This window comes from Astatotilapia calliptera, chromosome 8, assembly GCF_900246225.1.
Source record: "Astatotilapia calliptera chromosome 8, fAstCal1.2, whole genome shotgun sequence".
In the NCBI taxonomy this organism is placed as follows: domain Eukaryota; kingdom Metazoa; phylum Chordata; class Actinopteri; order Cichliformes; family Cichlidae; genus Astatotilapia; species Astatotilapia calliptera.
The window spans coordinates 1,467,285-1,495,076 of record NC_039309.1 but is presented as its reverse complement, the minus strand read 5'-3'; the positions used below and the strand labels follow the sequence as shown (position 1 = coordinate 1,495,076).

General features: G+C 42.8%; 1 protein-coding gene across 3 annotated transcripts; it reads right to left on the bottom strand.

Annotated features, from left to right (window-relative positions):
- Positions 1–740: 740 nt before the first annotated feature.
- On the bottom strand, positions 741–27,740 carry LOC113027947 (protein phosphatase 1 regulatory subunit 3C-B-like). Of its 3 annotated transcripts, none has more exons than XM_026177803.1 (4): positions 27,514–27,740; positions 26,042–26,445; positions 25,248–25,830; positions 741–893 (listed from the first exon to the last, which is right to left on the bottom strand). In XM_026177803.1, the coding sequence occupies exons 1-4, from the start codon at positions 27,525–27,527 to the stop codon at positions 833–835; spliced, it is 1,062 nt and encodes a 353-aa protein (XP_026033588.1). In that variant the 5' UTR covers positions 27,528–27,740; the 3' UTR covers positions 741–832. The 3 variants fall into 3 exon arrangements, with proteins under 3 accessions (XP_026033588.1, XP_026033589.1, XP_026033590.1); XM_026177804.1 differs by lacking the exon at positions 741–893 and adding an exon at positions 11,237–11,403 and having other exon boundaries at positions 27,514–27,738; XM_026177805.1 differs by lacking the exon at positions 741–893 and adding an exon at positions 22,993–23,176 and having other exon boundaries at positions 27,514–27,737.
- Between the last annotated feature and the right edge of the window lie 52 nt (positions 27,741–27,792).

Genomic DNA, 27,792 nt, shown 5'->3' with positions numbered 1-27,792 from the left:
CTCGCTGTCTCGCTGTGTACTGTAACGCTGACCATGGTTGGAACGACAAGTTTGCCACTAGAATTGTCTTGACTTGTGCTTCCCTGGCCGCTGTATCTGTGGGGACGGCGTTCGCTGTGACGCCCAGTTTGTATTAACGAGCGAAGAAGAATAAACGAATAAATCAGTATGGTGACATACAAAAGTTTAACACACATGACAACTCACACTGAGTTAAAGGCCAAAGAGAAAAGACGTGTTTTTAAAAGCACGGTAAAAACAGCAAGAGACGGCGCCTGCCTGACCTCCAGAGGCAGCTCCTTTTACATGTTAGGAGCCAAAAGTGCAAAGGCTGTGTCTCCTGTGGATTTATAAAAATGTCTTCGGGACGGTCAAAGCTCCTGGTTAGCAGATCTACGTGATGGCATGTGAGGGTGAAGCAGGTCCATTCCACACCTAAACCAGTAAATGCTGGTTTTTTCATGTGGGGCCAAATAGGAAGGTCAAAGAATACAGCTGGAGCCACTGGATTAAAAAAGCTTCACCTCAGTCACTTTTCATTAAAATAGACTTGACATCATCAGCATATACAGTCAGGGAAGAATGATTTTGTAAGTTTGCCCACAAAGAAATGCTCAGTCCATCATTTCTATGGTAGCTTTATTAGAACAGTGGGAGACAGAACAATAACCAACAAATCCAGAAAAATGCATTTCAAAACTGATTTATTCACATTTTCATGAATGAAACAAATACATGATGCTTTGGTGCTTGGTGGCAAAACCTTTGTTGCAATCACAGAGGTCAGTTTTACATGTCGGGGGTTTTGTCCTCGATGCAGATCCTCTGCAAGTCATTGAAGTTTTGTGGCTGACGTTTGGCAACTCGAACCTTCAGCTCCCTCTGCAGATTTCCTAAAAACATTCAAAAAATGTTAAATGAGAGGGCGTGTCCAAACCTGTGACACACATTTACACATATATAGTGTTTGACACTGTTAGACAGGAGCCATGCACACGGCAGCCTTGATGTGTTTTGCACTGCAGCTGTTTGGGAGCTGCTTCAGAGGATAATGAGCACAGAGTTAATGATGCTTTTGTTTACCTTTTGACTGAGAGCAGGCTGAGTCCTCCGACCTCCAGCCCATGAACATGAGCAGCTTTCAAAAGTGTTTCGTGATAATATTTCAAACAGAAACCCTGAAATGTGTAAAAAATCATTTTTCTTTGTTCCTTCTCCTCTCTGAGTTTGGCAGTTTGTCATTGTTTTAAATGACTGCTGGTCATACACACTGCAACACACACTAACAGATACATACACACAGTGTTAGTGAGGGGTGAAATTGAGTTGTTTCAGTCTGGAGACTGAAACTAAAGAATAATAGAGAGAGAGAGCATGAGAGAGGCTCAGCTATTACACTGAAGCATTTTCAAACCTCCTATTTTCCTCTATTATCTCCATCTCTCGTCTGTCCGTGTGTCCCACGCTCACTCTGTTGTCATGTTGTGATGATGAAAGCTGTTTAAATAGCTGCAGTCGGCATGACAACACAAAACACACCCATTACCCCGACTGTCAGCTAGAGCTGATTAGTTAAAGTGTTTCCTAAAACACAATTATCCTCTTTTCCTCCTCTCCTTCATGGTCTCCATGGAAACAGCATGTTGTAGTTTCCCCAGCTGTTACCATTGTGATGTATCGTCCTAATTTATGAGCAGGATTGGCGTTTACACGTGAAGATCTGTGTACAGATGAATTTATTCAGGCCAAAAAGCCACTTGCTGTTTTCCTGGTCATTTAAACACAAACTCAGAGCTTAAAACCAACAACCACAGACAGACAAACCACACAAAACCACTCCAACTGTCCTGAACACAATCCCACTGGAAGGTTCTTCCATTGAAGCCAGCAAGCATCTAACCAACCATGCCTCAATTACAGAAGTGTAGGTAGCAGGCCTGAACTGATAATCTAGCACACCGGGTATTTTCCCAGTGAGCTGATGCACTTTGGGCCTGATGTGTCAATCGAAGGACAGCCGCGCAGTGGACAGAAACACAATTGTTCAATGACATTAATGTCACTGTATTGCCCGATCAAATCTCTTAACGCAGTTGGCCCCTTACCCTACCATCGCTGTGCTCATGCACACTGCAGAACAGAGTTTAGTGTGGAAGAAGTGGAGCTGAAAAGCTAAGAGATAAGCTAAACTTGTCAGATTAACTAACATGCTAGCTGTTGGCTGCTGCACTATCAACAGTACGAGCAACAAACTGCTAGCCAGTGCTCACAGTAATAAGAGGCTGCTGCTTTTTAGGGTTAGATGTGACGAAGAAACAGAGGAAGAAGGTGAAATTAATGTTGTAGGAAAATAGACATAATTAAGGAGACCCATATGGAAAAGAAATAGTAAAAACTTATATGATTTACTAATAAGAGTGGCCACTTTCTCATTACTTTCATATATTGTTTTAGGAAGTATCCAAAACATACAAGTTTCATTTATATAATTTTTCAAGGGATCTTATATCTGTTTTCACTTTTGTAGGCTTTTCATACAAGTTTCACACAAGAGTAGAGCCGCTGCTGCTCCACATCGAAAGGAGCCAGTTGAGGTGGTTCGGGCATCTGACAAGGATGCCTCCTGGGTGAGGTGTTCCGGGCATGTCCCACTGGGAGGAGGCCCCGGGGTGAACCCAGGACACGCTGGAGAGATCAGCTGGCCTGGGAACGCCTTGATGTCCCCCCTGATAAGCTGGAGGAGGAGGCTGGGAAGAAGGAGGTGTGGGCTTCTCTGCTTGGACTGCTGCCCCAGATAAGCGGAAGAAGATGGATGGATAAAAGCGACTTTCAAACACAGGTTTATATAATAAAGTAAGCTTGAAATGTAAAACCATTCTGAAGCTCACAAAGAAATGCATGGGTGAAAGTACCAGTGATATTCTTAAGCTGAAATTCCTATTTTGTGTCTTTAGAAATGTAATTTTGATGTCCTTTACTTTTCTCTGCATCTCAGTTTATTATGTTTCAATTCATCAACTTTGTAATGTACTTTTAGAGCAGTCTTCTCTCGAAGAAGAGATTTTGATCTCCAGGGATGTGGCTGAGCTTATGAAAAAAGAATAAGCAGATCCCAGTCGTACAAAGAGGAGTAACGACGGTTTTTTTTGGCTCAGAATCACAGCCGTTAATGAGCATGATGCTTCGTTAAGCTTTCAGACCCTCATTAACCAATCAACGACAAGCAGAGAGCCTCCATCTGAAATTACATTTCAATAAAATATCTGTTGCTTTGAAACAAAAAAAGATCTTAATGAGTAATTCAGCCCTGAAGAATAATTTTCCATCAAGCCAGAAAGAAATCGGGCAGCGAGGTGAAATAATGGTCCCCAGAGCAGCTTCAGAATAGAACTGAAGGGTTGAGGTGTGTGTGAAACTCTTTCATCAGAAAAATACGCTCATTATGTTTGACTTTGGGCTTTTTTGTATTTATGTATTTATTTTGCAGTGAACAATGTGTGAGCAGGAGATGTTATATCATAAGATATAAGGTTCATTTTCCCCATGAGTGTGTGCTGGTGAAGAGGTTAAAAACATTCATTTTCAAAAACGTTCCAGATTAAAGAATCACAGAAAATAAATGTGATGTGTGAGCAAACTATAGCAAATCGCTGTTCACGAACAACATTTTCTCTTAAACTGAAGTCATGAAGTGGAAAAGCTGCAGCTGTGCAGGTGAATAACAATCAGAGGGAGTCTAAAAGGAGAAGACTGAGGGGTCTGAGAAGCTTTCAGTGAATACAGCAAAGAGACACAGTTGTCCTGCCTCAGCAGGGTCAGCAGACATTTTATAGCATGCAGCTGTTTCCAGATGTGCTGTCAAAGATCTGCTGCAGAAGCACAAAGACGGTGCTTATCGACCATGGAGAGCTTTGGGATTAAGAAATCAACGAAAAATATGTTTGAAAGACGTCAAGCGGAAACATCGTCGAGAGCATGGCACAGGAAGTCATCAAGAAGCAGTTTAGTTATATGAACTACAGTCAGTTCATCATCATCATCATCATCATCTCAGGAAATTAGTCAAATTTAAATAGTGACGGAGTTACGACAATCAAACAAGACACTTGAACAAATATCACTCGTTCAACATAAATCGACATTTTATTTTTAAACTTCCTAATACGCTGAACGGCGCTGTGATGATATAAGGTAACCCGAGGCTTTGTTATAATTAGAGAAACTGAGGGCTCAGGCAACACAAACACACACATGTAGTGTAACACAACAGCATACACACAGTATGTAAAACCCTGCCTCTCAAGGCCTTCCCAGTTCCTGCTGCTGTTCCACTCCAATCCGCTGCACATACCTTATCAATCTTCATTTGGTTTTCGCACCCACTGCAGTTCGCCTACAAGCAGTGTTGGGGAGTAACGGAGTCCATGTATCAGCGTTGTGTATTTAGCCCTTGGAGGGTCCTTAAAAAGACATCCACCTTTTTTCCACTTTAAATGAGTCAGTCTTTTAAAACTACTTCTGCCTTCTACTTCTAAAATATTCACATCAAGTTTTAATTATATTTTTGTTGTTTTAACCCTTTCAATCCCAGTTACTTTACATGAGCGCGCTGTTTTTTTAGCCGAAAAAAACGAAAAACTTAAATATTTTCCATAAAATACATTTGATGTAATATTTCATTGTTATTATAATTAGGCCTTTAGATGGGCCAAAGATTGCCACCAACATTCATTTTGATCTGCCATTATTTTTGTTGCAGGGGCAGTAAATTTAAAATACAAAATATGAGTAACTGTATTCAGTTAAAGTTACCGTTTAAATAGGTGGTAATCAGAATACAGTTACTTTGCTGAAATAAACAGAATACATGACGGTCATTTCCGGTTTCATATGTGAGGCTATGCCCTCTCTATGCCTTCTTCAGTTTTGGTGATTAAACGCAGTCGGGCGCAGATTTAACCCAGTTGGATGAGCATGTAGCCATAAATCACGTGGCTGAGTGCGGCCGGTTCGAGTATGACTTGCAGTTCTTTTGTTATTTTTCTTTTAACTTAATTTCCATTTGGGACTAATACAGGTTCTCTGATTTTGATTGCTGGAAACCCAAACAAAACACACAAAAGGCTCTAATGTCAGCGTCCTGTTAATGCTGGTGGCGTCAGTCAGACAGCAGAGCCGGCAGTGCATGGGCAGGAATGCATTTCTTACTTGGAAATGGGATGGGCGAAACGGAGTGTCTTCGATCTACTGTTGCTGTGTGATTTTTATTACTATTAATGAAGGCTACTTGCCACCAAGCTAACATTGTTAGTTGGCGTTAGCTGAGGTTAGTTCATAGACTGTAGACTGTTAGGCCGTTTCTCAATCAATAAAGTACGTAGTCGCGTTTTCACTCGTCCGGACTTCGTAAGTTCACACGGGAGTCCGGTGTCGAGAACGCAGCGCGTGATGACATCACATTTTTTACTGTCATCCCTTCTAAATTTAACTGTGATTAATATTTGCAATAGAAATTACACATAACATGGTGTTTCCGGTTGAGTGAACGCTGGCACGCCTGGCTGCCGCTGCTCACTGGTTATTGTTATATTTTTATTATAATTTTTTTCAGTTGCTGACGACAATTTGAATCAAGTATCTAAGGCGCGACCCTGTTTTGACTTGTTTTCGCAATACTTGCGGGCTTCTATTGCTTGTGCTACAGCTGTCAGCTGGTTGTTCGGTCCCTCCGTTTGTGCTCAGTGCTCGGCCCTGATTAAGATGTGGATCCACAGGGTGTTGGTGTGGCTCACCTGGGTTTTTTTTATCCATCGTTCATCACCCGGCGACAGCTCTTCTCCAGTACTCTGCTACGGATCTTTTGCGGCTCCGTTTCTGCCTGGCTGTCTCTCTACCTGTGGCTCTATACTTCTACCTGGACATCGCCTTCCAGCCATTATGGACAATAATAAAATCCCTCTTTCCAGAGATTTTACCTCCTGCCTGGAAAGTTTTGGGCTTCTACAGTACATAACATTTCCTACCCACTCTAAAGGTCATATCCTGGATTTGGTCTGTTGTTCTGGCATTACCCCCGCCCATTGTAAAGCCACATTGTTTCCCCAGTCTGATCATATGTTTATTTCTTTTGATGCAAACATAACCGCTTCCAAAACCTGTGTCTCTCGTAATATCACTTTTAGGAAGATTAGTAATATCAACCCAGCTGTTTTTTCATCTGCCGTCCACGACCTTCCATCTATCCACTGCTCCTCAACCCCTCATGAACTCGTTTGTCATTATAATGTCAACCTTCATAACCTTCTTAACATATTTGCTCCCCTTAAATATCGAACTGTCTCATTTTCCCGTTCAGCTCCGTGGTTTACCTCCGACCTGCGTCACCTTAAAGCTTAAAGGACTCCAACTCGACGTCTATTCAAGAAAACCGGACTTACTGTACATAAAGAAATGCACAATGATCGTGTTTGTTCTATAAGGACTGCATTGCCTCAGCCAAATCTGCTTACTACTCTGGTTTAATTAGTTCTAATGAAGGTAACTCCAGGTCCCTCTATTCATTGTTCAGTAAAATTACAAAACCTCCAGACACATTCCCCTCCCACATGTATTCTGTTGATTTTTGCAATTCTCTTATCTCTTTTTTCACTTGTAAAATCTCAGATATCCACCATCAACTTAACCCAATGTGTTAGTTAAAGCCTGTCTTCCCTTGTTAGCTCCTCTCATAACCAATATTATTCATTCCTCCCTGAACACTGGACTTGTTCCTGAAGCACTGAAAAAGGCTTCTGTTATTCCAACTCTCAAAAAGCCTGGTGCAGACCCCAATAACTTTGATCATCTTCGCCCTATATCAAATCTCCCCTTCATTCCAAAAATTCTTGAAAACGTTGTCGCCGCCCAGCTTCATTCACATCTCAATGACCATAATCTCTATGAACAATTTCAATCTGGTTTCCGCCCCAATCACAGCACAGAAACTGCTCTGCTAAGGATTACCAATGACCTTCTGATGGGAGTGGATTCTGGTCTCCTATCCATCCTCATCTTTCTTGATCTTAGTGCGGCGTTTGATACCATTTCTCACAATATTCTCCTGAACCGGTGAGCTTCCATTGGCATTAGTCATACCCCCCTTGCCTGGTTCACCTCCTATCTCTCAGACCGCACTCAGTTTATCCAACTTAAATCCCATTCTTCAACTCTCTGTCCTGTTTCTGCTGGTGTGCCCCAGGGTTCAGTATTAGGGCCTCTTTTATTCATTACTTACATGCTCCCTCTTGGTCATATATTCTGACAATATAATATAAATTTTCAGTGTTATGCCGATGACACCCAGCTCTACCTTTCTTCTAAACCCAATTCATCCCTCCCACCTACCTCCCTCTCAAACTGTCTTATTGAGATTAGATCCTGGTTCTCCTCCAATTCTCAAAGTAATAAAACAGAAGTTTTACTTGTTGGTTCACCATCTATCTTAACCAAATCCCACAGCTTTTCCATTAACATTGAAAATTCTCCCACCCTTCCCTCCCCTCAGGTTAAGAGTTTGGGTGTCATACTTGATAATACTCTTTCATTCCAGTCTCACATTAATTACATAACCCGGTCTGCTTGCTTCCACTTCCGTAATATTAACCGACTCCACCCCTTCCTTCTTCCCCATGCTGCTGCCATCCTTGTCCATAGTCTTATTACGTCCCCTATTGATTACTGCAATTCCCTCCTATTTGGTCTCCCTAAAAAGTTCCTTCATAAACTCCAACTTCTCCAAAACTCTGCAGCTCGGGTCATAACTCTACTCCGTCAAGAGCTCATATTAGCTGTTCTTCAGCAGCTTCACTGGTTGCCCGTAGAAGCCAGGATAAATTTTAAAAGCCTCTCCACGTATTAACAAGCTGTTGCATTAACAACCTGATCGCTGCAAATAATCATGTGCAGTTCCACATGATTATTTGCAGACAAAAAGAAAGCATTACTGATACAGAGTAGTTTTCTACACGAGATCACTGCAAGAAGTGCAGCCTTACCTAATGTCCACCTACTGTTACTCATTTATAGTAAGATTTAAACATCTAGCTGGTGTTGGTGTGGAGAGTAACCTTCAATAATAGTAATAAATCACACAGCAATAGTACATTCATGTAGGTGCACAAAGTAATAAGTAATAAGTGATAATATATTAAGTAATCCAAAGCATTGGGAATAAATTGCTCCTATTAAGTAACTTAATGGAATACGTTACAAACTACATTTTGCGGCATGTAATCTGTAATCTGTCGTGGAATACATTTTAAAAGTAACCTTCCCAACACTGCCTACAAGGTAATTCCCATTCAATTGACACCATTCTATGTTACCACCTGTGAGCCAGTTGTAACACAGACGTAGACACAGTTATAACACGCACATAAACACAGACACACACAGTTATATACACATGGTAAAACACACATACAAACTATAAGAGACACATATGGAAACACACACACACTATAAAACACACACTGTAACACATACAGTGTATCTCACACAGCAAGCACAACACACAGTGTAACATATAGATCTATACATGGTAACATAGTAACATACACTGTAACACACACAGGTGTCTGCTGTCATTTATGGTTGTAGCTGGAGGCGGGACTTAAGCTTAATGATGTCATTGACTGAAAACATGAGAGGGATGTAGAATCCCCATGGCAACTCCTTGTCACCATGGTTACACCCCACATCCAGCAGTAGAAAAACAAACGCAGAAGGATTGCCCATTGTGTGCGTCTCATCTGGAACTGTGCAGCCAATCAGTGCTGTTTTGTCCCAGAGGAGGAAATGACTTCAGAGCAGCCTTATCACCTGAAAACAGACACAGAAACTAAAGCAGACATGTTTACAGCAGCTTCAAATGAAAATCCAAACCTAGTGTTAGTGTGTGACAGTACAACACAAACGTGGCTGCAGACAAACTAAAATCAATAAGATTGTATCTTTGACCGTCAAACTTTTCTCCTCTCTAGAGTTCAGAGTTGGACTCTAAGTTCCTGTTGTTGTTTGTCGTTAACATTTTTATTTCCTCACAGCTCAGACTGAAGAAGCATCAGATTTACAGTGCCAACAAGCCAAACGCCTTTAAACTTGCTTATATAACTTATATAATATAAACTTTGCGATAACATCTTATTTCATAGTGTAATCTGGACCTGCTTTATCCAGATTGCCTGCTAATTACTATATTTAACTATACTTGTAATAAATGTAGCCTGTTTGCAGCTCTGGAGACCAGGATTGCTGAATTGGAGACCCTGGCATTGAAAAGTCATAGCTAGCCAGGCCTCTATGGCCAGTGCATCTGAAGTACTGTAGCCCCCCACTGCATGACACGTTTAGCCACATTGCTGGCTGTCTGAGTGGTGTCCAAAAAACAATGTTGTCATGGTCACTGTGTCTGCCCAGCCGGCCCGTAAGTCTACATATGTCTCTCTCATCACTGCGGGCTTTGGTCCACGCACCTGTCTCCGATTACTCTGCTGTTGTGTTCCTGTGCCATTTAAGGCCGGGGCTCAGATTCTCTTGTCGCTGGATGATTGTGCTAAAATGGCCTGTATTTATATAGCGCTTTACTAGTCCCTAAGGACCCCAAAGCGCTTTACATATCCAGTCATCCACACACACAGGTGATGGCAGCTACATTGTAGCCACCCTGGGGCGCACTGACAGAGGCGAGGCTGCCGGACACTGGCGCCACCGGGCCCTCTGACCACCACCAGTAGGCAACAGGTGAAGTGTCTCGCCCAAGGACACAACGACCGAGACTGTCCGAGCCGGGGCTCGAACCGGCAACCTTCCGATTACAAGGCGACCTCCCAACTCTTGAGCCACGATCGCACTAACGTGCTAGACACATTAGTGCTAAGATTCTAGCTTTTGTGAAGTCTCTTAAGCATTTTCTCCTTGAGTTTGTTTCCTAGTTGTGAGCTTCCCTCTTCTGTGAACAGTTTCCCCGGCCTTGTTACCCAACCTGCCTTTCGGAGCGTGAGCGAGTTAGCGTGTGGAACCCCCCGTTGCAAAAATGTGACTATGCAGAGTTATAAGATGGGCGTCATAGAGACTACTTTAATCCTGAGTGGGCTGGACCAGTGAATCTCCCCTTTATGTGAGTGTAAAGAAGTTACATATTTAACTGTTTTTCTACATGATAAAGAAAAAAGTGGTGCGCCAAAGAAAGAAATCTGTCAGCATGAGTCTTTAAAAAATTTAACTAAACTAAATAAATGTGTAAAATTACAGAAAAGGTTTTGGTAGCTCCTTGCCCCAACTGTCCAGTTTGTTTTTTATTCACAATAGTCAAGTCAAGTTGGCTTTATTGTCACTTCAACCATATACAGTTTAACAGTACACAGTGAGGCGAAACAACGTTCCTCCAGGAACCAAGGTGCTACATGCAACATAAATTTACAACATAAATTAACAGAAAAACTCTAAACTAGCTAACTAAGAGGCCTAGTTAGCTGGCTAGCAGAGACAAGACAGCCTGACCTAACATAAATTACAACATAAATTAACAAAAAACTATCTAACTATCTAAGGATAAACAGGAAACAGTAAACATTCCTTAGTGTAGCAGCAAAGATTAGGAAGTGCAGAAGTTAGTGCAGAAAGTCCAGTAATAATATTGTGCAAAAGAGCATTTACAGGTTGGTGTGTGCGATGGTTTGGTGGTGTAGGTCAGTGTGTTTGCGCTTGTGTTGATTAGTCAGTCCAGTCTCAATGTTTTGAGGTATTTGAGTTAAGCTGAGTGATAATGTTTGTGTGTGTGTGTGTGTGTGTGTGTGTGTGTGTGTGTGTGTGTGTGTGTGTGTGTGTGTGTATGTGTGTGTGTGCGTGTTTATCAGTCAGTCCCTTTTTGCTGAGGAGACGGGTGGCTTGTGGAAAAAAGCTGTTGCACAGTCTGGATGTGTGTGCCCGAATGCTTCGGTACCTTTTTCCAGATGGCAGGAGTGTAAAGAGTGTGTGAGAGGGGTGTGTCCGATCAGCCACAATGCTGGTGGCTTTGCGAATGCAGCGTGTGGTGTAGATGTCCTCAACAGAGGGGAGAGAGACCCCGATGATCTTCTCTGCTGTTCCCACTATCCGCTGTAGGGTCTTGCGGTCTGATATGGCACAGTTCCCAAACCAGACAGTGATGCAGCCGCTCAGGATGCTCTCGATAGTTCCTCTATAGAAGGTGGTCAGGATCGGTGGTGGAAGCCGGGCCTTTCTCAGTCTTCTCAGAAAGATAATAAAGGGTTAAAGGGAAACAAGGTCTTATATTGCCACTGTTTGTGGGTCTAGTGCATTAGCAAACGGGTGTCCCCCACCCCCATGTCACAAATGTCCACGTCATGAAGCTAACCCTCCTTCCTAAACAGAAAGGGGATGAAGACAAAAAAACAGGGAGGATTTAAGAGGCCAATTAGTTATTATATGATTTATCAAAGAATAGACACAGATGAAGGGATTATCATTATGTGGTCAAACTAAGATTAATCATTATTTATCCATTTATTTCTGTTATAGGTCCATTTGGTGAGGTAAAATAAAAAAACTAACTTGAACAAAACAATAAAACTAACAATGGGAGAAATACACAACACAAAACCAGCACTACAACCTGCTTTGCCTCTTATCTGTAGTTAATTTTATTTTATTTAATAACTGTACAGTACTCTGTTTATAGTAACCACTGTCCTTAATGTAAATATGTAAGAAAAATCATGTATGTTTCTGTCCTGTGTCCTGTTTGTTGTATATGAGTCTTTCTGGCTGCTGTTACAACCAAATTTCCCCTTGTGGGACAATTAAAGGATTATTCTATTCTATTCTATTCTATTCTATTCTATTCTGAAAAAGGAAGGAAAGGAGAAAAACCACAGTGTACCTTAGAATTAATCTACTGGTGAGCTATTTTTAAAAAGTATAAAAGCAGATGGGGAGAAAATCTTCTATTTGAAGATGAGTTTGAGATCATGGCTTTGAAGAAAGTAATGGTTGTTTCTTTTCTGTCCTGATGGATGCTCAATCATCCAGGTCAGTCAACCCAAACAGTTGATTCTGTTCATCTGGACGTTTTCAGTGGGAGAAATGTTTCATCATCATCAGGTGACTGCAGGTTTCAACCTCATAAACAGGACATTTGCATAATGACTGAAAGTAGCACCACGGAGGGAACAATGGACTGTGAGGTCAGTTCCTTCATCAATTATATGCAAATTGTCAAGACCATTGATCAACAACCACTTGAGGTACTGTTTATAAGGTGGATAATATAAAAGAAAGAAAGAAAGAAAGAAAGAAAGAAAGAAGAGTAAACCTTTAACAGTAAGTAAGAGTTTTATGTCACGATGCAAATGTTCCAATATGATTCTCGGATGAGAGGTGAAACGTCTTCAAGCAACTTAAAGTCCAGACGCTTTTCTTTGCAAGCTCCTTAGACTACGATGACCTGGATGACTGAGAACCTTCACAGACATATTCCAATATGAAAGAACATTTACACATGACTTTTGGCCACATGTCAGTAAAGTTATGTGACATTAGTGATGTTAGCACTTAATGTGGTTCAGGTTCCACTTACTTTTAAACCCTGTACTTAAATATGAACACTCTTCAAAACTTCATTTTATTCTTACAGAGATTTTATGGATAATTAATGCCATGGGGCAATATAGCATGTGCTAGATGTGGGAGGTATGGAAGCCGAGTTATGACTGAAAAAAAAGGTGCCATTATGAGGACCCATAATGCATCGCAAGAAGGACATTGTTATTGTTGTTTTCACTTTTTAAAATGATTATTTTGTGTGTGTTTCTGTTTGTCTTGCCCTGTAATGTGAACCTCAGCCCAGTGAGGCTCAAGTTCCATTTTGACATTCGTTTGCCTCCATCTAGTGGTGACATTTCTGAACTGCATCTTCAGTCACACAAGCAGAAGAGGGCAGAACGTGCCTAATATTTTGGTCATTACCGAGTTTTCGGTTGTTAAAGGAGAATACCCTTTGACCTTTGAGATGCTATAGTCATATTCTCGTCCTCCACAGATGAAGTGGAGAACTGTGTTTTTAATTTCCGGAGGATGATCAATACAACGACATTGGCTCAGGGTTGAGTTCAGCGTAGAGATGGACCGATCCAATATTACGTATCGATCCGATACTGACCTAAATTACTGGATCGGACCGATACCAGTACAGTTCATCTCTGAATGTTTGTAAAGCATTCCCACATTAAGCTTAACAACTGATATATGGAGCCCCTCCCTCTCCTGTTGCTACTTCAATCATGAAAATGATCAATGATCAGCTGATCGGCTTTTCTGTCACAGTCGTGGATCCGATCTCACGCATACAACACCACTGTGCTGCGCTGTGCAGTTTCTCCACAATGACGTGCATTTTTGGAGATATGTCAACAGATATGACCTCACCTGCACGGCCTCTACAATCACACCTCGCTGCTTAAAACCTGCGCTCTGCTTGTGTTGCTGTTGGTGGTGATGTGTACGGCTGGCAGCGGGAGAGCTGCAGCCATTGAACGTACTGTAACAGCAACCGTGTGATTATTGTAATAATAAACGATGCTGCGAAGCATGAAAATGCCATCGGGTCTGCCGTGGTGGTTCACAGTTATCAATTCTTTTTCTTTTTTTTAAGAAACAAAAAAAATGGGCAGGGATAGCTCAGTAGGTAGAGTGGTGGCCCCATGATCGGAAGGTCAGTGGTTCGAATCCACTGAACGGCTACCTTGAGGTACCCCTGAGCAAGGTACCGTCCCTACACACTGCTCCCCGGGCGCCCAATGGCTGCCCACTGCTTCACTGAGTGAGTGGGTTAAATGCAGAGAGGGATTTCCCCACGGGGACCAATAAAGTACACTTTCTTCTTTTAAAAAGTGCAAGCAAACCAGTAAACAAATTAAAACAAACAAGAAACTATAATACAAAAACTTGAATTAAAACTCTCAACAAAAACAACTGGTGGAAATATAAATAATATGTAAACAACAACCCCCAAAGCGTCTAAGTCACATCACATTACGACGCAACATCTAAACACAAGAGGGGGGAGGGGGAGCAAAGTGTGCCTGCACTGACACAGGAGCAGCGAGTCGAAACCACAGCATTGCAAACAAGAGCAGATCCTTTTAGGGCAGCCGTGAAATTCTAGTCGTGATAACAGGATGTCGTGGTCGACCGTGTTAAGAGTTGCTGACAAGTCCAACAATAAAAGGGCAGCAGGGCTGCCAGAGTCCCGCGTTAAAAGAATATCATTCAATTCAATTTTATTTATATAGCGCCAAATCACAACAAAAGTCACCTCAAGGCGCTTCATAGATACAGAGAAAAGCCCAACAATCATATGACCCCCTATGAGCAGCACTTTGGCGACAGTGGGAAGGAAAAACTCCCTTTTAACAGGAAGAAACCTCTGGCAGAACCAGGCTGAGGGAGGGGCGGGGCCATCTGCTGTGATTGGTTGGGGCGAGAGAAGAAAAACAGGACAAGAATATCATTAAAAACCCTTAAGTGCCGTGTCAGCGCTATGTAGTGATTTAAAACCAGATTGAAATTTTTCAGAGAATTTGTTAAAATCAATGTGGGCCTGCACGTGTAAGGAGACCACGTTCTCCAAGACGTTAGACAGAAAAGGAAGCTTTGCGATTGGCCTGTAACTGGACAGAACAGTTGTGTCCAGATTGTGTATTTTAAGAAGAGGCTGAACTACAGCTTGTTTAAAGCATGATGGGACGCAGCCTGTGTTCATTCATCTCACCACCTACAACAACACAAGCAGAGCACAGGGTACAATCCGGCGGGATTGTAGATGTCGTGCATGTGAGATGGACATCGCAGGCCATGCCCCGCCACAATAAAGCATTTTCTAATTAGAAGCTTTGTCCTAATTATTTCCTGGGTTTTAACTATTTAATAATAAAAAAGAAAATATCACAAAAACCACTCAAGGTCATGAAAATTAATTCACATTTAGCAATTCAATGACGCATCCACCTTATTAATTGAAAAGTATCGGTATCGGCGATACTGGCCCGTATTTACTTCCTGTCACATTGATACCAAAACCACTACAGATTAACTTGTGGCAGTTATAGAAATCACCGCTCCTGTTGCTCATGATGATTTCAAAATGTTTCCCATAACAAAGAAATGTCTTGAACAAATATATTACACATAAAAATTTCACCAGTGTTGTAACATGTAAGCATAGTCTGCCTGTGTCTGTTGTCTGGAAATGAACATTTCCAGCCAATATAGGTAACACATCAACATGGCTGAAGAGCGTTTGCAGTTACATGCAGTGTGTATAAGTGTGGCTAATATAACAAACAGCCACTGATGGAGTCGAGCTTGTGAGAGCGAGTGGATTTAAGAAAGTGAGTGACTCAGGTGTATCAATTAGTTTGTCATGTGTTTGAATGAATGTTGAGATGAGTTAAAATTTTTGTGTTTTAAAGCAAAGTTAATATTCATAATTTAATTTCCAAAACTTGCATATGATCTTCAGTTTGTAGCGATCTGCTGACTCTCACACAGCTGCTGGAGCAAATAGAGGTCCGTCCACTGCTGCCACCGGTGTTAACGTCTTGAATGAATGAACCTGCTCAGCACTCCAGAACAGTTTCATGTTTTGCTGGATGTCTGGTTGGTTTCATCTCTTGCATTGTTAGAGATGGGCCGTGGGATTGGAGGTGCTTTTGGCAGGGAATTTGGGCCAAATAAATGGGAAAGTGTTGCAGTAATTTTGGAGACTCTTTTGAAAGAGGAAGGGGTTAGTATTTATAAGGTGACATATGTAGTGTTTCCAAACTGTTAAAATGTGTATTGTTTGCTGATGACACCACTCTGTACTGCTCAGGTAAAAACCTAGAACAGCTTCTGACTGCAGCGGAAAAGGAGTTAAATATATTAAAAAACTGGTTTGATGTAAATAAGTTATCGTTAAATATAAAGAAAACAAAATTGATTATTTTTGGCACTAGACAAATGAAAAATGTCTCTAAAATCAGGGTTAATGGAATTGAAATTGAAAGAGTGAATGAAAATAAAATTTCTTGGAGTGATGATTGATGATAAGCTGAGTTGGAAGTCTCATATAAACGTTGTGAAAACAAAAATGTCAAAAACCATCGATATTCTCTATAAAACAAAGCATGTCCTGAACAAAAAATCTTTATACACACTTTATTGCACTCTGTTGCTTCCATATATGACTTACTGTCTGGAGATATGGGGTAATGCATATAAAACGAACACTCTTCATATTTTCAAGTTACAAAAAAGAGCTATAAGAATTATAAACCAATCAAACTATATAGAACCAACTAACATTGTGTTTATTAATCTGAATACCCTGAGATTTTACGATTTAGTTGAATAAATCCACTTCCTCCGGCCTACAGGGAGGAGGTGGATCGTCTGGCTGAGTGGTGCGACAGAAACAACCTGCTGCTTAACACCGAGAAGACCAAGGAGCTCATCGTGGACTACAGGAGGAATGCTGACCCACATCCACCCATCCACATTAAGGGGACGGCTGTGGAGCGTGTGAGCAGCTTCAAGTTCCTGGGAGTCCACATCTCCGAGGATCTCACCTGGACGACCAACTGCTCCAAGCTGGTCAAGAAGGCTCACCAGCGCCTCTTCTTCTTGAGGACTCTGAGGAAGAACCACCTGTCCTCAGACATCCTGGTGAACTTCTATCGTTGCACCATCGAGAGCATCCTGACCAACTGTACAACAGTCTGGTACGGGAACTGCTCTGCCTCGGACCGGAAGGCGTTGCAGAGGGTCGTGAAAACTGCCCAGCGCATCGCCGGAGCACCACTTCCTGCCATAAAAGACATCTACAGGAAGCGGTGTCTGAAAAGGGCTGGGAAAATCATCAAAGACCCCAGTCACCCATCACATGGACTCTTCACCCTCCTGCCCTCTGGGAGGCGCTACAGGAGCCTCCGGACTAAGACCACCAGGTACCGGAACAGCTTCTTCCCCACAGCTGTCAGACTCCTGAACTCTGCCTCCTGACATCTGACCCACGTTAACACATGGACTGAACATACACACACCCACAATGGACAACTGTACCCTCAAACACAATAATAACATGGACTGAACCACCACTCACAACCACCAGCACTTTATATACCTCTGTAGGAATTATACACACCCTCACTTACCTTAACTGCACTACTGTATAGCTCTGTGTAAATAATCATTCTGTACATTCGATAATTTTTAATCCTACAACTGTTTACAACTTGCATAGTTCCCATTTCTGTATAGCTGTATATCCCAGATTCTGTAAAGTTATTTATTTCATATTCTGTATAGTTTTTCATATTTATATCCTGTTCATAGCCTGTTCATAGCTTGTACTCACTACAGCCTGTACATACTTATAGTTATAGAATATTCACAACATACTTCATACCGTGTACATTATAACATACCATAATAGACCCATTTCTGTAATATACTCACATATCTATATTATTGCTAATATATATTGTAATATATCTATATCACTAAAGCACTTCTGGATGGATGCAAACTGCATTTCGTTGCCCTGTACCTGTGCATGTGCAATGACAATAAAGTTGAATTCTATTCTATTCTATTCTATTCTATATAAAATGGCACAGATAATGTATAAAGCACAAAATAACTTGCTTTGCCCCAGTACTCAGAAGCTGTTCAAAGTCAGAGAGAGTCAATATGACTTAAAGGGAAGAGATTTCTTTAAGGAAAACAAGATGAGGACAAATATAAAGCAGAGATGTGTTTCTGTTAGAGGAGTTAACCTGTGGAATAGTTCTGACAGGGATTTAAAAAGGTGGAGTTCATTCTCCTGGTTTAAAAACATGTTTAAAAATATTAGAAAAATATATAAATCAAGAATGAAAAGAGCAAAAATAATAAAACTGAAACTCTTGACTCTTTTGCTTTGATGTAGGTACCTTTCTAAGGGGGAAACTTTTTTTTTTTTTTTTGTTTTTGCTTTGTTTTATTCTTTGCTTCGAGCCCTGTGTACAGGAGCTGCATACAAAAAGATCTTTTGTTAAAGGGTTGGCGTAATAAGCAAAAGCTTCAGCCAAGACCTTTTGATTAGCCTTGTCTCGTGCTTTCTTTCTTTGTGGTAGATCTTTGTTCTGTATTCACTGAGATGCTAATCAATAAAATCAAATCAATAAAAGATACAATAAGGCCTTCGCACTTTTAGTGCTCGGGCCCTAACAAGTGCTCAGACTGCGCAGACGAACATGCCTGCGACTCACAAAGTGTTACACCAATAATTACGCCAAATGGTGATGTTGACTCGCAGAATCAGCCTACGGCATCAAACTGTACAAACTTCTGACAAAGTTGTATTTTTACTCAGTTGTATATAGAATTTGCATTCTATTTTTATGCTATTGTATATTTTATTCTACTGTATATAGTATTTTATTTTATTCTATTCTGTACAGTTGTGTACAGTATATTATTTGCATTGTATTCTAATTTTTGCTTCATAACTTTTGCACTGTCCACTTCCTGCTGTGACAAAACCACTTTCCCACGTGTGGGACTAATAAAGGTTATCTTATCTTATTAAGCTGCGGGTCAACAGAAAGCTTCACCCCATGCTCACCCTACCTTTCTGCTCATCAAACAGCAGGTGCGGTGAATCTATACTGGGGCCAATATTGTTCTCCATTTATATGCTGCCTAATTTTTAGAAAATGTAACATTTGTTTTCATTCATATGCCGATGATACTCAGATCTATCTTCAGCTGAAGGGAAACAGTCCTGCCTCACTAGAACCCTTACTTCAGTGTCTCGGTGAAGTTAAATCCTGGATGGCCTCTAACCTCCTTAACTTCAATGAGAACAAAACCGAAGTGCTAATTTTTGGACCAAGCGGCTATCCCAGCACCTCTAATGTTAACCTGCGCAGTCTTGAGCCTTTTGTCAAATCACATGCCAAAAATCTGGGGTTATATTTGACAGCAAGTTCACCTTTGAAAAACAGCTGAGCTCAGTCGTACAGCGGTCCTTCTTCAAACTGAGCCTTTTATCTAAGGTGATCATTTTTATCTTTTAAAAACTTTGAACGAGCGATTCATGCTTTCATTATATCCCAGCTGGACTATTGTAACTCCTTATATGCTGGAGTCAGCCAGACCTGCCTGGCAAGGCTGCAGTTGGTCCAGAATGCTGCAGCTCGTCTTCTGACACGTACTAAAGGATGTGAACACATTTCCCCGGTGCTCGCCTCTCGCCATTGGCTCCCTGTCCGCTTCGGAATTAACTTTAACATTTTTGTTGACCTACAAAGCCCTGAATGGACAGGCTCCCGGGTATTTGTCTGAGCTCTTGCAGACTTATACCCCCTTAGATCTCTTAGATCAAGTGATCTTTTGCTTTTAGCCGTACCAAGGTCGAGGCTGGTTCATAGAGGTGGTCGAGCATTTGCAGTCGCAGCACCTAAGCTGTGGAGTAATTTACCCCTACACATCAGACAGGCTTTCACTGTCAATCTTTTTAAATCTTATCTTAAAACACATTTTTATTTACTGGCTTTTAATACAGCATGAGAGTTATTTGTTATTTGTTAATTCATATTTGGTGTTTGCTATCAATACTCTAAGTTGTTTTATTATGTATGTTGTATTCTTGTACAGCACTTTGGTCAACGCTCCTGTTGTAATTAAATGTGCTATATAAATATATTAAATTAAATTAAAACAGAAGAAAATGGTATTGAGGTGAAAAAGGAACATTTTGTCCCGGACTTCAGCTACAATGAAAAAGACACAAAGCTGGAGTTATTCTGCGTCTTTACGTTGCAGCTGCCTCTTCTTCTCTCATCCTCCCCCCTCCCTCTAATAGGATATTATGGTCGACAGTATCGAACGCTGCACTGAGGTCTAGCAGGACAAGCACAGAGATGAGTCCACTGTCAGAGGCCATAAGAAGATCATTTGTAACCTTCACTAAAGCTGTTTCTGTGCTGTGATGAGCTCTGAAACCTGACTGAAACTCTTCAAATAAACCTCTGCAGATGATCTGTTAGCTGTTTGACAACTACTCTTTCAAGGATGTTTGATATAAAGGAAGGTTGGAGATTGGCCTATAATTAGCTAAGACTGCTGGGTCTAGAGATGCTTTTTGAGTAAAGGTTTAACTACAGCCAGCCTCCTGTGGTACATAGCTGATTATTAGAGATGTATCTATACAACTGACTACGTGATCAGTGAATACATTAGGCAGGAGAAACCTGAGAAAGAGGAGCAAGGAGAACCATGGTGGAGGACAGGCCCCTGCACAGTGTGCACCCCCACAGATAGAGAACATGGCTGGACTGAATGACAGCACCGAGGCAGGCTCAGCTGTTTCTATTAATAACAATAATAATAGATTGGATTTATATAGCACTTTTCAAGGCACCCAAAGCGCTTTACAATGCCACTATTCATTCACTCTCACATTCACACACTGGTGGAGGCAGCTACAGTTGTAGCCACAGCTGCCCTGGGGTAGACTGACAGAAGCGAGGCTGCCATATCGCGCCATCGGCCCCTCTGGCCAACACCAGTAGGCAAGTAGGGTAAAGTGTCTTGCCCAGGGACACAACAACCAGGACAGAGAGCCCAGGGATCGAACCAGCAACCTTCCGGTTACAGATGCGATTCCCAACCCCCTGAGCCACGGTCGCCCTTATTCATCACTTTCATGATGAATAAGGGCAAAGCAAGTTTGATTGTTTTAGCTTTGAAAAGAGCAAAAACTTTCAGCAGACCTGCAGTTTGCTGCCTCATCATCTCCTCTTCCTCCTGTCTGATAGGTTTCAGAGTTCCTCCTCTTCGTGTTTCACTTCCTGATGATCTCTTTGTTTCTCTTCACTGATCATCACAAAATCAATCAAACAATTAATTGAATCTGATTCTCTCCATGTAAGAAAGATACACATGATTTGGTGTCATGCAGACATTTCAGTAGCAATTTATAATCAATCGTTCAGTTCACAGTGACTAAAAAGAAAATTAGAGTCTGAAGTTTCTGAGGTTCGGGCTTCATAGACACGCTGAGGAGGAAGAGATTTATTTATGATTGAACCGGTTTCTTAGGTCTGCTGAAGGATGCTTTGATTCACACTTTGGGATAATCTGACATTTGACAGAAATCATTTTAAAAACCATCAGACTTGCTTCTGATGCCTCGAGGCTGGACTCCTGTAACACATCGCACACTCATCTCTCTTACAAGGAGTCTAAAAAGCTGCAGACTGGTACCAAAAAAGAGAGGTCACATGACTGCTGCGATGCGTCGACTCCCGGTGACTACAGAACAAAGCGTGTCTGCTGCGTCCACACATTCCTGACCATCCTGCAGTTAAAGGTCATCTGAAATGGCGCCGTGCCTTCCCAGTGTCTGCACCTCTGGAACAACCGCCCAGCTGGTCTCAGATCAGCTGTAGCTCTTTAAATCCAAGTTCAAATCTTTCTGTGGAGCCTTTGAAACAGCTGATGGTTGGAGGCAGGTCGCGGTCGTGACCTCTGCGATCTTCAGGGTTAAACAAGTCACGAAAAGAGCTCTGAGTGCTCAGCAACAGGAAGTGATGTCAGAGTATCAGCTGGATCATGGAAGCAATACAGAGATGATCAGATTGTTTTATTGATCAATTTGTCTTTTTTTTTTAACTTTGTTTTGGTTCGTCAGATTTTGTTTTCAGGGATCATTAAAATGTGAATTTGAAATATTGATGTAAATGTTGAATGCCTCTGATGTCAGCGTTCCTGGTATGGGCCTCAGAGACCTCTGTTCTTCCAGACGTGCAGACGTTAGCTTCTTCTCTGCCTGCAGAGAGCGCTCAGTGAGAAACATGGAGCCTCGTCTAAAAGGCTCAAACTTCCTGATAAAAAGCAGCTGCTCCATTTGGGCAGGAAGTAAATAAATCAGGAGATAAATGGAAAATAAACAAGGAAGTAAAGCAGGAGCAGTGAAAATATTTCATTAAATGTTTCAAACTCGTTCAGGAGGAGAACCACGGACAGGTGACCTGCACTAACATTACATGCTGAAAGTAATCAGAGTACATCAAAAATGCTCAGTAACTGATCACTTTCTTATCAAACATGTTTGTTAGCCTCAGCGTGCTAACAGTTAGACTCCTCACATCCCAGCGCTGACCCCTTATTGGTCAGATCAGAAACAGACTCCTCCCACTGCTCCATGGTTTCCTGACTTTACTTCATGTGCTGAAGACATCTACGCAATGCTGTCAACTTATTGGGTATTATTGATCCAAGGATCAAATTATCAGTAAATGGGCTTCAGGTCAGGAGCCAATCAGACACCTGAATTCAAGTCATTATGATGATGATCCTCTTATATAAATGGGATAATCTGAAGTTTACTGTCAAGTTCAAACTGCACGTCAGGGCTCAGCATGGCTGAAGTCTGCCTGGCAACAGATGAGTGCCGTCAGCGCTGACATTAGCCAATCGCAGTGTTCTAAAAATGAAAAAGCAGTTCAATCAGTTTTCACTTAAAACTCAAAAAGATACATCGATGATTTTACAGGTCAATGAATCCACAGCAGCAGGATGAGGACGCTTTGTTTTAAACCTCACAAAGCTTTTCAAAATAAAGCGCTGAAAGAAGGCTTTAAATAAAGTTTAATCTTGGGGTCAGACAGCAGCTCCACTTCTTTAATATTTAAACCTCATGAAAGTGATGAGCAGTGTGGGGTCATGTGACTCCAGCCTGAGAATGAGACTCAAAACATCCTGTGGACACAAGCTGCTCTCAGGAGGAAGAGGTGGTGGTACAGCTACAGCCAACCCAGGGACGCACAGAAACAGCTTCACGGCCTCTGAGGTCATGTGACAGCAGCGATGTAATCCACATCGCATCTGACAGCACCAGATTTAACTTCCCGTCTGCGCGCACAAGCTTATATAAGCATAAATCTCCCTCAGTGGAAACTATCCACACACACACACGCACACACACTCTGGATCAATAACTTATACAGACCGTGCATCTCACTTCCTGTTAATTGAACAGATTCTGCTCGATCCATTGGCCGCTCTGACTCGCTGACCGTCCTCTCCCCTCGGTTCAGTCAGCTGGACTCTAATCAGACAAAACCAGGAATGTTAATCACGCTTACAGCCATCAGCTCACATCTCATCACGCCAGCCTCCTCCTGTCCCAGAGAGCATGTTCGAGTTTATTGAACCTAACTGAAACCCTCAGAGTTGGTTGAACAACAAGGACACTTTCAGGTGAAAACATCCCAATTTAAAACAATTATTCATTATTTATCTTTCATCTCTTCATATGATGTCAGTTTTTCAGAATAAAGTAAGCGAGAATCAAACTTTACAAATGTTAGACTTTTATTATGAAATGATACACAAAAATAGGAACAGACAAACACTCCCTGCTTACATCACTTCCTGGTACAGACATCATCATTACATTTCACATTACATTACAGCCTTGCTACAGTGCTAGCAGCTAGTTAGCTCACGAGCTAACCAAGTTAAATACAATAAGTCAGAGCCGAGGGCGGGGTTCTGTGGTTAGGGACAATCAGAACTGTGCCCCCACCCCCCGATACAGTCGCTCATACAAAAACTCCAAGCCTCAGGGCTGACAGCACCTGAACGCAGCACAAGCCCTTCAGGAAACACTTCAGGGCCCATCAGTATCGACATCATCATCGTTCACTTTAAACACATTTCCCTCTTACTTCTTGTCACATGGTCCCCGCATGCACACACACGCACACACAGGTAAGAGCACTGGAGTGTTCAGTAAAGGTTTCAGGAGCAAAGAGGAAGTGAAAGGTCACGTGACTCCGCCCATAGCAGAGGGTCAGAGTAAAACAACTAAACGTGACAAGGCTTTCCTGACCTTTGACCGTTTAAAGCTACATCAGTGAGGGGAAAAGCATGGCTAAAATCTGCCCGGTAACAGATGAGCCATAGTTTTGACATTGACCAGTCGGACAAGTTTGCGGCGTCATCAGGCTAACCTTTGAATCTGGTCATGTATGAGGTCATGTGACTTTAGCTCAAGGACTAGCCTATGAAGCTAACATTTTCAGGAACTCAGGATCCCCACAGGGAGACGTGAAGGCACAGCTCTGACTAAAGCTGGTCCAGTCCCTGAAGGGTCCAAGTCACAGGTCAAAGGTCAGATATTACAAGATCTCAGCATTAAAACAAGTTCAGACTCGAGAACGGTTAGTCTAAGCTCACTGACATAACTATAGCGATTCCGAGTCGACACAGTAGCGAACAACTGCAACAAAAAAAATCTCCGATAAGAGAGCGACAAACCAGTCTGAACAGAGACGGACCACAGGGTGTGCCAGCTAAACCAGCAGCAGCTCAGGTGGCCACAGCTCCGCCTCCATAAACCCTGCCATCATCATAATAACTAGCAGTGAGTCACGTGCGTGCCGTCTAAAGTAACGGCTAAAACACTTCCTGAATCTGACCTGTTACAGCACAACACTGATCGTCACGGTCGAGTTCATGAACCGAGGAAACTCAAAGCTGTGTCCTGACGACAGAAGCGATTCAGTTCATATAAAACAACCCAAAAAAGGTGAGCCCCTCAGGAACCCTTACATTAACCATGCTGGTGTTTCAGAGTCCTCCAGAGAAGGATGCTCATGAAGACGTGAAGGTCATCCAAGTCCTGTGAAACCCAAAAGAAGAAGAAGAACATGCAGACCAGAGGAAAAAACGTTTGTAAGGCGCTGATTACGGATCTTTGGGAGCTTCTGAGAAAGCACTGAATCTTAAGCCTGTCAGCTCATCTCGCGGTTCAAAGTCTCCTTTGGATGCTGGTTTAAAGCCCTTTGGAACTCCTGGTTCCTCCTGACTGCCTCTCTGTGCTGCGTATGAAGGAGCCCCGGGTGGTATCCGGCTAGGCGCCGGGATCGTGGGAACCAGGGTGTAAGTTAAAGGTTCAGTTTTTGGGTGCATGGGGTAAAAGAGTATGAGACAGATCCAGAGGTAAACATCTGTCTGAGAACTCCTGTGAGGTAAAGTGAGGAAGTGCGCAGTAAATCCTACAAACATCTGGATCACAGCTGGAGGATAAAGTGTTTCTTTAGTGCTGGAGTGGATCTTGTACATCATAAAAGCCAGTGAGTGTGACCTAAAAATGTGTCTTGTGACAGTCTCACCAGTAGGGGGTGGTCTCTATGTGGCCCCAGCTCTGCCATTCAGGAAAGATTCCTGCTGATGTCCGAGGGCTTCCAAACGGATCAAAGTCCGAATGGATCTCATCTCTCTTGTCTCCGCTGCGGTCGCTCTGGAACGGTACTCCAGCTGGACTCTTAACGGCCGTGCTCCGACTGTTTCGATCGGCCGTTGCCAGCCGATAGTTGTTCCCAAGGTTGTTGTCCCAGAACGTCTGGTCCTGAGTCTGGTACCGGATACAGAACTCCACTTTTCCAGAGGGCTTGAGGAGCTCTGGGAGTGCGATGGAGAATGAGAAGGTGTCGGTGTCGGGGCAACCGTAGACGTTGTTCAGGTACTGACAGCGAACGTCCTGGAAGGAGCACCAAGAGTCAAAGGTGATCCGCACCCAGACAGACTTCTCAAAGCAGATGTTTCGGACCTGGACAGTACCCGAGAGCAGGTGTTCCTGGACTGAACAGGTCTCCAAGCACACCTGCTGGGCTTTGAGACGACTCCTCAAGTCTAGGTAGTCTGCGGCTGGCTGGGTGAAGGCCAGAACCAGGCAAGAACCACAATCTGCTGGATCTGGAAGGAGGAGATGAAGAAAGGTGTCAATAAAGAACATGAAGCTCAGCTGAAATGTTCTGACTTCCCAACTGCTTCAGGGATGCAAAAAGAAGAGCGAAAAACAGGCTGTGAGTAAGCAACCCGGCACAAAGAAGCTTCCAGAACAAATGTATTGATTAATAGATTACTGATTTGTTTGTTGTTAAGTATCAGTGACCTCCTCCGTCACCTTTGATGTCTGCCAGGTGCAGTCCGGAGGCAGCACCCTCGATCTCGGTCAGCAGCTCGCTGAGCACCTCATCTTCGCACTCGTTGTAGACGTGGACAGTGGCGAGTGCCAAACCCCGCGAGTCCGCAAACACCACGGTCTTCCTCTTCTTCCTCCTTAACAGCCCCGGGTTGCCGCTGCTGCTCTCTGCGCCCGCTGATGGTGCCGTCGCCATCGCGGAGGTAAGGCAGGGTCGCAGCGGTCGGCAATGCGGCAGCAGAGCGACTGAGGATGAGGAGCGCTTGTTGCAGTTCCCGAGGAAGGAGCGCAGAGGAGGTGAGCTGGCCAGGCAGATCCTTACGGCCACGTCGATGGGCATGATGGGAGATGGGCCCCCGGGGCGAGGGTTCAGGACATGGAGGACCCTGAGGAAGACAGAGGGGGCCAGTATTCAGAGTGCAGAAGAAGAAATCTCCATTAATTTGAATAAAGTCACTGAAGATAACGACTCTCTGCAACACCAAACACCTGAACTACGTATGGCCTCTCAGACGAAGTTCAGAGAGCGCTCGAGATGACGGCCCGTGATCAATCGTGATGAAAAAGTGACCAATCAAATAATTCTTTCCTCGTTAATGAATTAAATGGTCAACATTCTGTGATCTTAATACATTAAAACTGCCTAAAAAGCAGGTACGTCAGGTGTGCTCATACAGGACCAGCACTCATTTCTGAGTCCTGGACTGACCTTTAGACCTGACTGTGGGTTTTCAGAGATTCTCTTTCCTGCCTGTCGTTTCTTTTGTTCAAAAACTTGGCTGTGTGAAGACGGCGAAGAGCGCAGGAGGCCCAGGTGTCTTTAGAGGTGATTTTACACAGAAAACACACAAACTGGACGCTATCATAGAACTGCAGGTCCAAGTTCAAATTAAAGAGCTGGTAAAAGTCGAGCCTTAATACAGCGTCTAAAAATCAGTCACATGCAAACGTTTTTTCATGCAGGAAGTGAGAAAAACTCCAGCGTGTGTCTGTGGGCCAGGTTTCAATACAGCAGTGTGATTGGCTGGTTCTGCTGATCAATGTTTGAAACCAATAACCACCAAGTGATTGATTATTGGGCATCTTTACTTAGTTACCTTTAGCTAACAGGTATGTCGGACACACAAACATGAGACAGGTACGTTTGCATGTTTCTGATATCACATGAAGCGGTGCTGACAGAGTAATCTGATTACTGAGTGCATGGTCAACAGTCAAAGCCAGATTATTGATGACTTGATTTGTAATCTGCAGCTCTGTGATGAATATTTCAACACTTCTCCGATTTTAAAGCTGACTGACCCGGCGGTTCTTCTGATCGATGTTTGAAACCAATAACTGACAGAACCATCGCTTATCGATCAGTGCCAGGCTGACCTGCAGCTCGAGTTCACAGACTGATGATGAAGAGGAGGATGAAGGCTGTGGCGCAGTTTAATATTTGAGCAGCTCACCTGGTGCAGTTCATGGAAACCTGTCGCCCGGTTCGGCCCGTCCCGGACAGCCGCGGGGCTTCCCTCCGTGTCCACGGTTTTTTTTTTTTGTTTGTTTGTTTGTTTTTTTACTTTTTTTCTTCGTTTATTTTTCCGCCATTTTAAAGTCCGACCACTGCCTGTCCGCGCGCACCGACACGCCCCCTGACAATCCGAGAACGGGGAGAGAGAGAAGCCAATCAGCGCTCGGCACCGTCAGCTGGTCAAACTGACAGCCAATCAGAGAAACGCCAAATAGAG

Excerpts from the sequence above, each read along its gene's own strand:
- LOC113027947 (XM_026177803.1), bottom strand. Across the intron at positions 25,831-26,041 it reads GCACCTGGCAGACATCAAAG|ATCCAGCAGATTGTGGTTCT; the intron begins GTGACGGAGGAG and ends TCCTCCTTCCAG. Across the intron at positions 894-25,247 it reads ATAGAGACCACCCCCTACTG|GAAATCTGCAGAGGGAGCTG; the intron begins GTGAGACTGTCA and ends GAATGTTTTTAG.